The 12,212-nt window shown below is 44.9% G+C and overlaps 6 protein-coding genes across 6 annotated transcripts; 4 read left to right on the top strand and 2 right to left on the bottom strand.

The window, feature by feature from the left end:
• Positions 1 to 114: 114 nt before the first annotated feature.
• Positions 115 to 620, top strand: N7495_000747 (uncharacterized protein; the record flags this gene model as incomplete). The annotated part of the gene is made up of 3 exons (XM_057203417.1): positions 115 to 144; positions 307 to 401; positions 488 to 620. The coding sequence occupies 3 exons, from the start codon at positions 115 to 117 to the stop codon at positions 618 to 620; spliced, it is 258 nt and encodes an 85-aa protein (XP_057067490.1).
• A 14-nt stretch (positions 621 to 634) lies between these two features.
• N7495_000746 (uncharacterized protein) lies at positions 635 to 1,009 on the top strand (the record flags this gene model as incomplete). The annotated part of the gene is made up of 1 exon (XM_057203416.1): positions 635 to 1,009. The coding sequence occupies one exon, from the start codon at positions 635 to 637 to the stop codon at positions 1,007 to 1,009; it is 375 nt and encodes a 124-aa protein (XP_057067489.1).
• Positions 1,010 to 2,234: 1,225 nt separating this feature from the next.
• On the bottom strand, positions 2,235 to 4,044 carry N7495_000745 (uncharacterized protein; the record flags this gene model as incomplete). The annotated part of the gene is made up of 3 exons (XM_057203415.1): positions 2,235 to 3,048; positions 3,097 to 3,596; positions 3,652 to 4,044. The coding sequence occupies 3 exons, from the start codon at positions 4,042 to 4,044 to the stop codon at positions 2,235 to 2,237; spliced, it is 1,707 nt and encodes a 568-aa protein (XP_057067488.1).
• A 257-nt stretch (positions 4,045 to 4,301) lies between these two features.
• Positions 4,302 to 6,977, top strand: N7495_000744 (uncharacterized protein; the record flags this gene model as incomplete). The annotated part of the gene is made up of 3 exons (XM_057203414.1): positions 4,302 to 4,557; positions 4,615 to 5,386; positions 5,441 to 6,977. 3 exons carry the CDS (start codon positions 4,302 to 4,304, stop codon positions 6,975 to 6,977), a joined length of 2,565 nt encoding a protein of 854 aa, XP_057067487.1.
• A 963-nt stretch (positions 6,978 to 7,940) lies between these two features.
• Positions 7,941 to 9,056, bottom strand: N7495_000743 (DUF563 domain protein; the record flags this gene model as incomplete). The annotated part of the gene is made up of 1 exon (XM_057203413.1): positions 7,941 to 9,056. The coding sequence occupies one exon, from the start codon at positions 9,054 to 9,056 to the stop codon at positions 7,941 to 7,943; it is 1,116 nt and encodes a 371-aa protein (XP_057067486.1).
• A 1,285-nt stretch (positions 9,057 to 10,341) lies between these two features.
• Positions 10,342 to 12,048, top strand: N7495_000742 (uncharacterized protein; the record flags this gene model as incomplete). The annotated part of the gene is made up of 1 exon (XM_057203412.1): positions 10,342 to 12,048. The coding sequence occupies one exon, from the start codon at positions 10,342 to 10,344 to the stop codon at positions 12,046 to 12,048; it is 1,707 nt and encodes a 568-aa protein (XP_057067485.1).
• Positions 12,049 to 12,212: the final 164 nt, after the last annotated feature.

Raw genomic sequence — 12,212 nt, 5'->3', positions numbered from 1 at the left:
TCAATTACCAAGAGTGACCACATGTCAAAGTAAAGCCCATCTTCGGCGGTATTATTTCGGTCTAATCTTATCCATTTTTATTTAAAGAACATCAATGTTGGAAATGTCAAAGCCATGGATCAGACTGCAGTGGCTCTCCATTTGGTGAATATACTATGACCTTTGCAGCGTCTAGAATTATGTCGTTTTCGTTTAAAGGTTCTGACCGGACATCAAACCCAATTCCTAGACTTGTCGTGTACCACTGTAATAAAAGATCCATGCAGGTTGTCCCCTAGACGGCCAAGAACCGTATTACCTTGTCAGACGGATAAAAACGTTAATATTGTCTTGGGTTTATCAGTTTGCGATTTCCTTGTCAATTGGATTCATGGTGTGCTTCCGGAGGGAATCAGCTCCAAGTCTTATTTAGATTTTGGTCTCTATCATACACAGTTTCAACTTTAACCTCACTGATAGTCACCCAATCTTAGAATTAAAATTAAAGCCACAAGCCCACCGAATATGTCACGCGTCGGGCACATGTGTGTGGGATTGATAGGTACATAACAGACGACACATTGAACACATTAAGCCTAGATGATACTGAGAATATGATAGTGTTGTTGAAGATAGAATAGGAAGCCCGATAAAAATGGAGAATAATACCAACTGGAATGTCAATATCAAGATACAGCTCCAAGCCTTTGCTCTCGCAGTAAGGGCCTTCAAAGGCACGACCGAGAAGCCGAGCTCTCCCGACTTGGACATGATATGGCTAGGCCATTGTGGTATCGATTGCAAGGCCGATCTTCCCTTCTACCAAACCCCGAATGACCCTACTACCCCTGAACTACGACATTCACATCCCTACTGGCGTGGCGCTCCTCCAATTGAACGACCAGATTATACCTGGTTGACTTGCACTATCGGAGATAGCGTATGCTTAAGCATGTATGCTGTGAGCTATCACAGAGTCCAGCAGATCCTTAACGCACGCACTGTTAGTGAATCCTTTTGTTCCCGCTGAGGAGATCGATATTAACGTCCAATTTGACGTGTCTCTCGGCCGTATGTGTAGAAATGAATACCTGCGCTGCTTTGCACCTTACCCAGCCTCACAGGGGCTTTTCGCTCTGCTGCAGGTACGGAGAAAGTACCTGACATGCATGAAGGAAGTGGAGAAGCAGTGGGGTTTGCTAGCTGGGGTTACTACGGAGGGTAATAACTGCCACCGCGAAATAACCCATAAAACTGAAAACAAAATACGTATTTTACACCTGGCAGAATCTTTGAATACCCGTATCACGTATCACTCTATATTACTAGTCGATAGCCCTAAATTGACCAAGTCAAACTTCAAATACTATTACTACTAAAATAACGAATCATCTAAAGTTTGTTAGCTACTCGAAGACTCAACTTATGTGCGCGAAGAACTTGCCCAGCTGCCCAGCCGATTCAAATGATCACTGTGTAATCAATTAAAACGTAGAAATGTGATTATTCGTTCCGTACTTTACGGACTTATGCTGGAATCGGAACAACATCAACATTTTAGCAGGCTCATAAAAGGATTGGAGCATCTTCAAAATTTCCAAACTTGCATAATTTCTTGACCCCTTTTACGAAAGTGCATGCTGGATAAGTACCTTTTCGCAATGGCCATGGTTATGTACCCCAACCCGGTAATGGCACATTTCAAGCTGGTGATTGTAGAGCCGAAAAATTGAAGACGTTCATCAGGTAAAACTGGATAGTTCTTGCTTTTACTACAGTAGACGACAAGCTCGACTTGTACAAGATTTAAACAGCACTGTTACGAACATGAAAATACCCAAGAGTAAAGAGAGCTACCCTGAATAGCTGAGCAAAAGAAACCATGATAATCAACAGGGAGCCATATGAGGTTTTTCTTCCTAAAGGCAACCCATTCATTTGCTATAGAACTTGAGGATCAGGCTTAGACAATTTTTGACCGGCCACAGACTCGATCGAATGAGAATGGCCCTCACGGATCTGTAGCTCTTTGCTCGTCTTAGGAAAGGGTTGCAGAAGTGATGCTAATTTTGACTCACATCGCCGTCAAGCAAGGTCAGCACGTATCAAAAGCGAGTCAGATCAGCCTAAATTCCCGTGTGCCCCTATCCACAGTTCTTTTCCTCTTTATATATACTCGAAGATTTACACTCCAAGTCGCTTGGCCCTATATATTAGGATATATCCAAGGATAGCCAATAAAATACAATAGCTGACTACCATAGCTTTTGTGGACAGTTCTCCCATAGTGGCTTCACCACATGCTCGCAAACCGACTTTCTGAGTATAGAATCGCTCCATTCGGGTGTTGCTGTTGTCGTGGCAAATGTGCATTCGATACATCTGGTTACCAATTCCAGGTAGAACGGAAGCATATTATCATCGCTGAAGTTGAGCCAATTTTTGGCTATTTCATAGCGCGTTCCATAGCTATCGTTTATTTGGAGATTTCTCCTAGATGCGTAATAATCGATGGATTCCATATGCCAGATTTCAAGAAGCATTATCCCTAGCTCTAGAAGGGAAGTCTTTGCGGTCCATGGCGATGTGGTTCGGGTCTGGGTAGGAAATATGCTGACAATGAACGGCTGAGGGGTATTTCTAAACCCGAGAGAATGAGACATGAAGCGTATAGAGGAACTGGTTAGGGGAGCTTTCAACCATGGCGTAGAGTGGAGTTGCATGATAGAAGATGTAATTTTGAAGGCAAGGGCCATTTGTTGGTTTATGGTCCACTTCGGCGTACTGGGTTTTGGATCCTGCATCATGTACAGGATATCTGCAAGACTCAGGGTATCGCAAGTCAGCTCATTGTTGATGCTCATTTCTATGCCTGGATTGGTTGAATCGCTGTAATAGCAAAGTTTGGCACATCGTGATAAGTAGAGATGAAGTCCTTGTCTGCTCTCATATGCTCGGTATAGGGATTGACAAAGGTCCTCAATTTGTTGTGGTGAAAGATTTGGATGCCCTGTGGAGCTGGGAGGGTTTAGTTTTACCACTGGTGGACTGGCGTCGTTGGGTTTAAGGCTAGTTCTTGTCAGCCTATATCCAATAATAGAAATATTTAGGTCTCACCCGTCGCCAAAATTGTCCAGATCTTCTTCCAACACTTTGACTTCATATTTCTTGCGTGCAAATGAAGGATCCAAGGGAATAGGACGTGGAGAGAATGTCAATGTGAAACTGACAGCTGTCATTTTGAGGGACTTGGGGTATTTCTGATCCATTTCTGGCCATCTTGTCTGCAGAAATAACCTCGCCTCATGCTCTGGATGGCACCCAGCTATGCAACCATAAGAAACGGCAGAATACAGACATTGGGCGTAATTCTGAACAATATTCAAGGCTGCAGTGAATCTTGTAATGGCTCTGGACCTTGGTTGTGTTGTGACATTCTGCCTTGCTATGCTATGATCCCTCAGTCGGCTTAATGTTTTTGTGGATTCGTCGAGTTCGTATATTTGCCGCTGTAAATCTTCTTTTCGGACGCTGAACTTGATTCGCTTGGTAAATTCAAATTGACCATTCTTTCTCGGCTGAGCCTGGAGAATCGCTGAGAGGTCATTTCTGTTCCACTACGATGAGTATGTTAGTTCTTGTATCGGTTATCCACGAGAGCGGACACGTTACCTGATTTGTTGATACGAGACCACTGATATTTGCAACGATATCGCTGAGGATACATTGACATCGAGCGACAGCATTGGTGTACAGCATAAAGCCTTCTCCCAGATATTCTTTGAGGGCGTCCGCGACTTCCGGATTCTGAAAAAGATTTGAGCCCTGTTCATCTATTAAGGCGATGATCTGTTTCTCCTCGAGATCGATCCCCCCGAGCGCTAAGCAAATATCGGTCATAAAAAAAAATCTTTGCTCTTCTAGAGACTGAATTAATTGATTCAGGAGAAGCTCTTTCTTGACGATGAACTTGATCTTCTGGCGCGTGACTTTGTAGCTGTCGAGGGCAGAGATGATTAGCGGGATAACACCCAGCACGACACCAATAACCTCAAATCCTGACATATTGGCCCATTCTACTGAGAAGCATAAAAAGAGATATTTATGGAAAAGTTCTCGATGTTTGATAGCGGGATTCTGTGGTTAGGAGAAGCGGGGTAGTCAGCGAACACACATGGTCATTAGACGATGCTCGTCAAATCATGTTTGCTTTTTTCCATGTTGCAAGTTCGCATTTCCTCTTCGACCTTTCTAATACCATACTGCCCAGTGCCTACCGAAAGAATACACGTTGCTAGTATTTTCATCCCACAGTTGGAACAATGATTGGAAACTCAAAGCCAAAGAGTCTCACCTTCATGGCCCGAAAGACCAGTAATAACTTTGCACTGGCGGAGCATTATCTTTCAAACAATTACAATCTTTTCAACCAAACACAACGCTTTGAACTATGGGCAAAGAATTTGGGGCTTTATCATCTAGGCCATAGCTCACTCGACTACCGATTCCGAGATGCACCCTCTCTACTCGAATATACCATGGGTCTGTTGCGTAATCTGGAGGGGCTTCTTGCACAGTGTGAGTAGTTTAATTTCTGTCTGTATTACTTGATCCAGAATGCTAAAGTTACCTCAGTCATTCACATACGAAATCCTGAACATGTATCGACTGTGGATGTAAAGAACACGACAGACCTTCCTATTACGTCCCATGAGCGACTGAGTGATGATTCAGAAGATGATGACTTTGAATCTTCCGATGACGAGTCTGTTACCGATTTGTTACTGAACAGTGTCAATGCCACCATTGACAAGCTTTATCGCCTCTCATTCAAAATCCGTAACCCCGCGATGAGGCTGGGATTTTCCAGATCGCTGAAGTATCAGAAAGTCGACCCAGAGACTGGAGTGAATCTTATAGACCAGTTCCGAGAAAATGATCAACGTCATCTTGAGCAACTTTTTGCCTGTTATCGTTCAACCTCCGCAGACGAGTTTGAAACCCATTTCCTGGTTCAGCGTTTAGCTAAAGGCAACACTCGACGGCGACAACAGTTTGGATATTGGAAGAGAAGAAGAGGCCAGTTTGAGACTGAGTCAAAAACAGAATTGGAGCCCTGCCTCGTTCCACGGAAGTCCGAGAACATTGCAAATCCTAATATGCTTAAAGTCCTGATAGCGTCTTCACGGCCGTCAACAGCAACCCATCTCGATGTGTCTAAAGTCAAGCTGGAGGATAATACATCAATAATATCAAGCTCAACTGTGGTAAATATGGATGTTGAGGGAAATGGTGATTACTTTTACATTCCTCCACCGCCGAAGCATTTGTGGGATAGAGAAGAGTTTGAATGCCCGTATTGCTTCACTCTGTGTCCACGCAAAATGCTTCATCAAACCAATTGGCAGTAGGTATAATAATTCTTTGAGCTTGCGGAAGACTGATAACTGATGGTATGAAGAACCCATATTCTGCGCGATTTACGGCCATACATTTGCACCTATGAGGAGTGCAGAGATGCAAATCAGCAGTACGATAGCTTCAGCGACTGGATCAAGCATGAAACATTTATGCATCAAAACAAATCCGATTTGGCTAATAGTGCGAACGTAAATATGCCTATTTTGGAGTCTCGGAAATGTCCATTTTGCCTCGAAGACGCAGGGCCCCACCATATTACGACGCATCTTCGCAGGGTGGCTTGCTTCTCTCTTCCAAGATTTATTGAAAATGATGATGGCTCACTGCAAGGAAACCAGATATCCAGCGGAGCAGACAGAAGATCAAACAATACTGGGTCTTCTGAGACAACAGGTGAAATCTCAATCAGTGGAGATGGGCCCGAGTCTGAAGTCGACAAGAAGGCTATTTTTAGAAAGAGTTCTCTGCTCACTTCGGAATCCCTCCGTGCACAGCAACCAGATCGAATTGAAGAAAAACTCAAAGTGAACTGGTTTTTGGACAAGCTAGAGACTGAATCGCATTACATTGATCTATCGAGTTTGCTCTTTGATGGTATGAAAGACACAGAGGCCGACATAGATCACAATGCGAGAGATGATGCCATACTTGGATTGAAATTGACCCAGGAACACAAAGCGGAGTGTGAAGCGGCAAAAGCTGGAAATTCGCAAATATTACACCAACAGGGCGCCGCCAAGACTCTGAATGCTCCCGTCAACTATGATGCCGAGAAAAAAGGCGTGGAGAAGAGGGACAAGGCGTTCCCAGAGCGACTTGAGGACCGGTGGGAAGAGGCGGAGCAGCTCGAGGTGCAGGTGATAGAGATGAGCAAGACGAAGCTCATCGAGGACCATCCCGACACGCTGACGAGCATGGCCAACCTGGCGTCGACGTATAGAGACCAGGGCCGATTGGAGGAGGCCGAGCGGCTCGAGGTGCAGGTGATGGAGACTCGCAAGACGACGCTCGGCGAGGACCATCCCAGCACGCTAAACAGCATGACCAACCTGGCGTCGACGCTTTATAGCCAGGGCCGATGGGAGGAGGCCGAACGGCTCTTTATGCAGGTGATGGAGACTCGCAAGACGACGCTCGGCGAGGATTTTCTCGACACGCTAACGAGCATGGCTAACCTGGCGTCGACGTATAGAAACCAGGGCCGATGGGAGGAGGCAGAGGAGATGTACCAGCGAGCACTGGCAGGCACTGAGAAAGCCCTAGGTCCAGATCATACATCCACACTTGATACTGTGAACAACCTTGGTCTTCTCTACTCTGATCAGGGCAAGCTCAAGGAGGCAGAGGAGATGTACCAGCGAGCAATAGCAGGCTACGAGAAAGCCCTAGGTCCAGATCATACATCCACTCTCGATACTGTGCAAAACCTTGAGAATCTCTACAGAGAGAAAGGGAAGCCGAAAGACGCAGAGAATTTGTACCAGGGAGATTTGCCAGACAGTCAAAAGGCCCCACGTCGCAATGCTAAGAGGGCAGGGCGGGCTATAGCTAAACTTACTGGTTGGCTTAAAAAATAAGAGTGAATAAACTTTATACTCACAATGCTTTTGAGAAGGACGGTCATGTGTATGAGTCAGCTATAGCGAACAACACGGCATCACATTAGAGCAAGCTTCGGCGAAATGCTAATACTGAGGCCTGAATATAAGTATTCTTTGGAGAGAGTTTACAAAAGACACGCATGGAATTTACTCAAAGTCCTAGGTCAGCCATATTTACCTCAGTCGCCTTTTCAACCACGTAATTTAGTAAATTACATAATAGTGGGGATATTAGACATGTGCATGGGTTGGGTATGGGTCAAAATTCATACCCATACCCAACCCATGCACATGTCTAGATTCTTCAACAAAAATCGGCCACCCAACAGATGCAATATGCAGGGCACTCAGGGCATATCGTGCACCTATCCACATTCATTTATTTTTATAAATCCATGTATATAGCGACTCGAGATTTTAAAGTTGCTCCAGTGTCGGAACATGGATATTGCAATCGTGCAATACGATAAACCCGGAACGGAACAAACAGACCCCGAGTCACGGGGAAACGACTATATTAGGAACTCAAGTAGCTACATGAATCGAACATATTTCACACCACCTCGCACAACGTATATACTAAGAATCTAGGACGAACCATACCCTTTTCCAGTGTATATAGTGCAACGTGTGAACCCTGTCCTTTCAACGTAGTTGATCGACAATTACCTTGTACTACTCGTCGAGGCCAAGGCTAACCTGGTTAAAAATTCAGTTTCTAAAGTGCGTATAAATAGGATTGAATCGGCCTTTTAGCTAATTCACCGTCTACAGTTCCAAGTTTGTCGTCTAGTAGGGACGCAACAGGAGGGTTGAGACTTGAGTTCCAACGGTGCAGAGAGGAGACTCTCGACGTATATCATTGAATGGTCTGAGAGACTTGGCTGTGAAACCGTGTCATGGCGACCGTGACCTTCTCTTGAATCCATCGATTATTCCTCAATTCACATCATAGTTTCGTTCTCCTTTATTATACAAGGCTTTAATAGCGACATCCATGAGTTCCATGAATCTTTCCTTCTCAATATAAACATCATCAGAGTGCCAGTCTCTTCTTCTCGTGGAAGGAGATTCTGATGCGTGAGCGCTAAAATATGAATGTCCTCGGAGAGCGGCCACGTTCCGGAAACCTTTATGGTTTAGACCAGGTGGTAGAATTTCTACCATCGACGAACCGGATGGTAAGAAAATTCCATGGGTCAAACCCGCACCGTGGACGCCAACAAGAACGTCTGTTCCTTGGATGGTCTTCAATTGCTCTTTATAAGAAATGGTCGCAAAGTCTATTGACTGAATCTTCAATGGAGGGAAATTGGACTTGAGCTGTTCTAAATACAGCTCGTTGTCCACAAGTCTTCGGCCGCTCATCCGGTTGATAAATGTCAGCACAATCTGCTCACCTTGTCGTGGCTTGAGATGCTCTAGTCCATATAGAGAAAGTACACGGTTGGAGAATGTTTGGAGCAACGCTGACTCTTCACATGAGTTGACTATCCAGTCGCCCTGCCATAGCGTGTTGCTTCCACCGGCTAGCGGAACGATAATATTCTGGAAGGTTGTACTTTCGGGCACATCCTTCAGGCGCAAAATCGGCTTCTTTGCAAAAAGCGACCACATCTCAAAAAAAGGCCCATCTTCTTTATCATCGATTAGAACTACCTGTGTATTTGCAGCATCTTCAGCAGTAATATACGGCCCTGTCCCATCTGGCCGATTTGTTATTTGAAGAGTATCCAATGTCAGTGTCATGGAATAAATCTCCATCAGCGAGTGCCAGTGGTTTAAAGCGCCTTCTCGCTTGACAAAGATGGTATAATTCCTTGTACCCTCTGGTGGTATGTCGTTCCCACTTTGAAGTTCAACCCAGCCGTCAAGTACAGTTCCCGGACCTGTCTGAAACCAGTAGTTATGGAAACTACCATACTTAGGTAGCGATAAGGCATCTTTCGGCCCCTTTCTTTCCCCCAGTTCACATTTTAGGCTGAATTTCCGTTGACCAGGATCAAACTTGGCATCCTTTCCAAAGCAGAAAGTGTCCCATCGACCCTCCTTCATAGCCGTCTTGCTATGGAAACAAGTCAAAGAGAGGGACTCGTTGCAATATTGAGTTGCAGAGTCACGAAGATTTTCAAGGTAGGCGATTCCATATCGGTCCGCACAGAAAGGAGATTCATCTGAAGCGGTTGTATACTCGGCGGGAATCCTCAGTTCTTTAGAGGGATTCTCGGATTTAATCACACCGAGGACGGGTGCCGGTAGATATTTGTTTTTTTGATGGAAATTGAAGCTAATGAAGAAAAGTGTGCAGGACAAAAGGAAAGCCGATATTAATATTGTCCATCGTCGTAGGGTGAGGTTATACTGAAGCTTCAATCCCCTCATTCTCAATTTTTTTTTCTGGATTGACGGGAAAGCGAGAGGCAACTCTGGAATATCAGTGTTAATACAGGAATTGCCGCCTCGTATAAGCTAGGAAAAAAACGCTTAACTAGGACTAGTGGGCTTACTTTTTAGCCGGCCCCTAAAAGTGGGCTCTCGGTTGGGCACGCAGAATCATCTTATATATATGTATCTTGACTCGTGCCAGACATTAGCGTGCTTCCATATTGCATTGGCTCGAAACAAAAAGTACGGAACATGCCCGAGTATGACATTAGCGTCGGCGGCAAGTAGTGACCTTGATTAGTAGCACTAGAATCAAGACACCATCTGCGTAATTACGAAGAGAATGTATGAGGCAGTGAAAATTATTATTCTCACCCCGGAGAACTACTATGTATATTTGCAGGGCTGAACTCGCTTTGCTCCACTTTTAATTTCAAATAGAAGGCGGTCGTTTCATCTCATACATCACATACAAAGTACAGTGGGGTCTGATAAAAATTTGCACGGGAATTCACATCACAACTTTGAAATTTTTTAGGAATATACTGTGAGAGCCAAACAGATCCAATGTTGATATAGTGGAGTATCATGATATAGTACCTAACCTTGGAAATAACTATCTACCTAGGTTTGGCTATTACTTAGGTAGGTGCGGTTTACACCTTTCAACAAGAGTAGATTCCGTCTTCCAGGGGTTCTTCTTAGGTGATTTTGACCTTGGAAGCGACTTACCTAATGAGTTTAGCGTCTTTTTCTGTAGTATTTTATTTTCTGCTCTTAGAATCTCGAGTTGAATGAGTATAAATGCTAGGGACTTTTGGCTTCGTTCGGTTCCCTCTCTTCTTTCACGCATTCGATCAAAGCTGGCCCGCAATTTGTCCCATTTTTTCTTTCGGCGCTTTTTGTTTTGCATCCTGAGCACGCAAACCTAGCTGTGGCTTACATTTAGTGGACTATGTATAGGCCTTCGAGGCCAGCTTTGTGGGACCGCCTCTCTACCATCTTAGCGTGGTGGTTAATTTTCACTGATTGCACTGTTCACGCGGTATCACCATGGATTATGGCATGGTCTGACGATAAATTTGGCCCTGATGGTCCTTGGCAAGCTGTTTCTGTAGGCGTAGGTACACCTGCACAGACAATTGCCCTCTATCCCGGTGGACGGTGGTCAAGTGGTATCCTTTTGACGACAATCTGTGATAACCAAACGACATCTTCAACCTGTTATGCCAAAAAGGCCGGACTATTTGATCAAACTGAATCTTCCACAGGAGGTAATGTCACGCAGCCAACTTCCTGGGCAAGCTACTCTTCCGCTTCAGTTGATGGAGAGGTCTGGAAAAACACGTTTTACGACCAGGTCACTTTAGCAGGAGCTACGACAATCCCAAATGTCAGTATGGTTGGTATCCACTATGCATATCAAACATACCCGAATGGACGCAGCTATCCAATTGAAGTAGGGACGCTATCACTGGGCGCACCCGCATTGAATCACGTTTGGGAGGTCTACATGACCTTTATCACGAGTTATATGTGGACGACGGCTAGCAGAAGAATACCATCCTACTCTTATGGACTGCATATTGGATCGGTGGCGCTTGGAATCCCCGGTTCTCTCCTACTTGGCGGATACGATCAGAATCGAATCATGGGGGCAGTTTCATCGCAGTCCTTTTCGCCATATGGAAAACGTGCTGGTGGCAACCTGGTAATTGGACTACAAAGGATTGAGATTGGAGTTGCGACAGGAGGCTCCCCGTGGAACTATACAAAGAAGGGAAATCTCCTGACAGAATCGAATTCGAGCATGATCGCACCTGTTTCAGTAGAACTTGATCCTTTACGGCCTTACCTGTACTTACCACAAAGTACGTGCGATGCCATCACCTCACAGCTTCCTGTGACATTCGATAACGGGCTCGGTCTCTATTTCTGGAATAAATCAAGCAGCCATTACCGATCAATCGTATCGTCACCCGCCTACCTTTCATTTATGTTTCAAAAAGATTCAACAAACAACCAAAATATCACCATCAAAGTCCCTTTCTCACTCCTGAACCTCACTCTGGAAGCACCCCTAGTTGATTCGGATACTTCTTACTTTCCCTGCTTTCCTACAAATGAATCTTATACTCTCGGTCGCGCATTCCTTCAAGCGGCCTTTATTGGTGAAAACTATGCAAGCGGAGATGGGAATGGAGCTTGGTTTTTGGCGCAGGCACCTGGACCTGGAGTGATTGATACCCCAACTCAAGTTAACATCGAAGTTGACGATCGGACAATCGCTGGTACAGATGACTCGTGGGAAGTCAGTTGGGAAGCACACTGGACACCGCTGGCACTAGCGAATACGACAGCCTCTGACTCCAAATTGAGTCAAAGCTCTACAGGCCTCTCAGAAGGAGCAAAAATCGGCATCGGTGTTGGTATTGGGTGTGCATCAGCGATTGTGATATGTGCTCTGGTTTGGTTTTTTATCCGTCGGAGGCGTAAGGCAGCGGCTGAGAATCAGCCACATGTTTCACAAATGACGCTCCACAGCTATTCAACACCTTTGACTGAGAGACAAGAATTGGCTGATAAAGATACCTCTTCTCGCATTCATGAGGCGCCGAACGATGTATCTCACATACGAAATGGAACTTATGAGTTGGATTAGTGTCATTAGAGTTTTCGAGTTCCGCGTTCAACTTTGCGGGAACGAGATTGGATCATGGGATATTTTTTTTTAGCTTACTACCGAAACAATCAATATAATTAAGAGCTATTTGCTTATGCCATATTATTTTAACCATGACAAGTTCTTGCACGTGTGCTATAAGT

The sequence above is a fragment of the Penicillium taxi genome (genome assembly GCF_028828555.1).
Source record: "Penicillium taxi strain IBT 34144 chromosome Unknown utg000001l_segment0_segment0, whole genome shotgun sequence".
Taxonomy (NCBI): Eukaryota; Fungi; Ascomycota; class Eurotiomycetes; order Eurotiales; family Aspergillaceae; genus Penicillium; species Penicillium taxi.
This window is presented reverse-complemented; position numbering and strand designations above follow the sequence as displayed.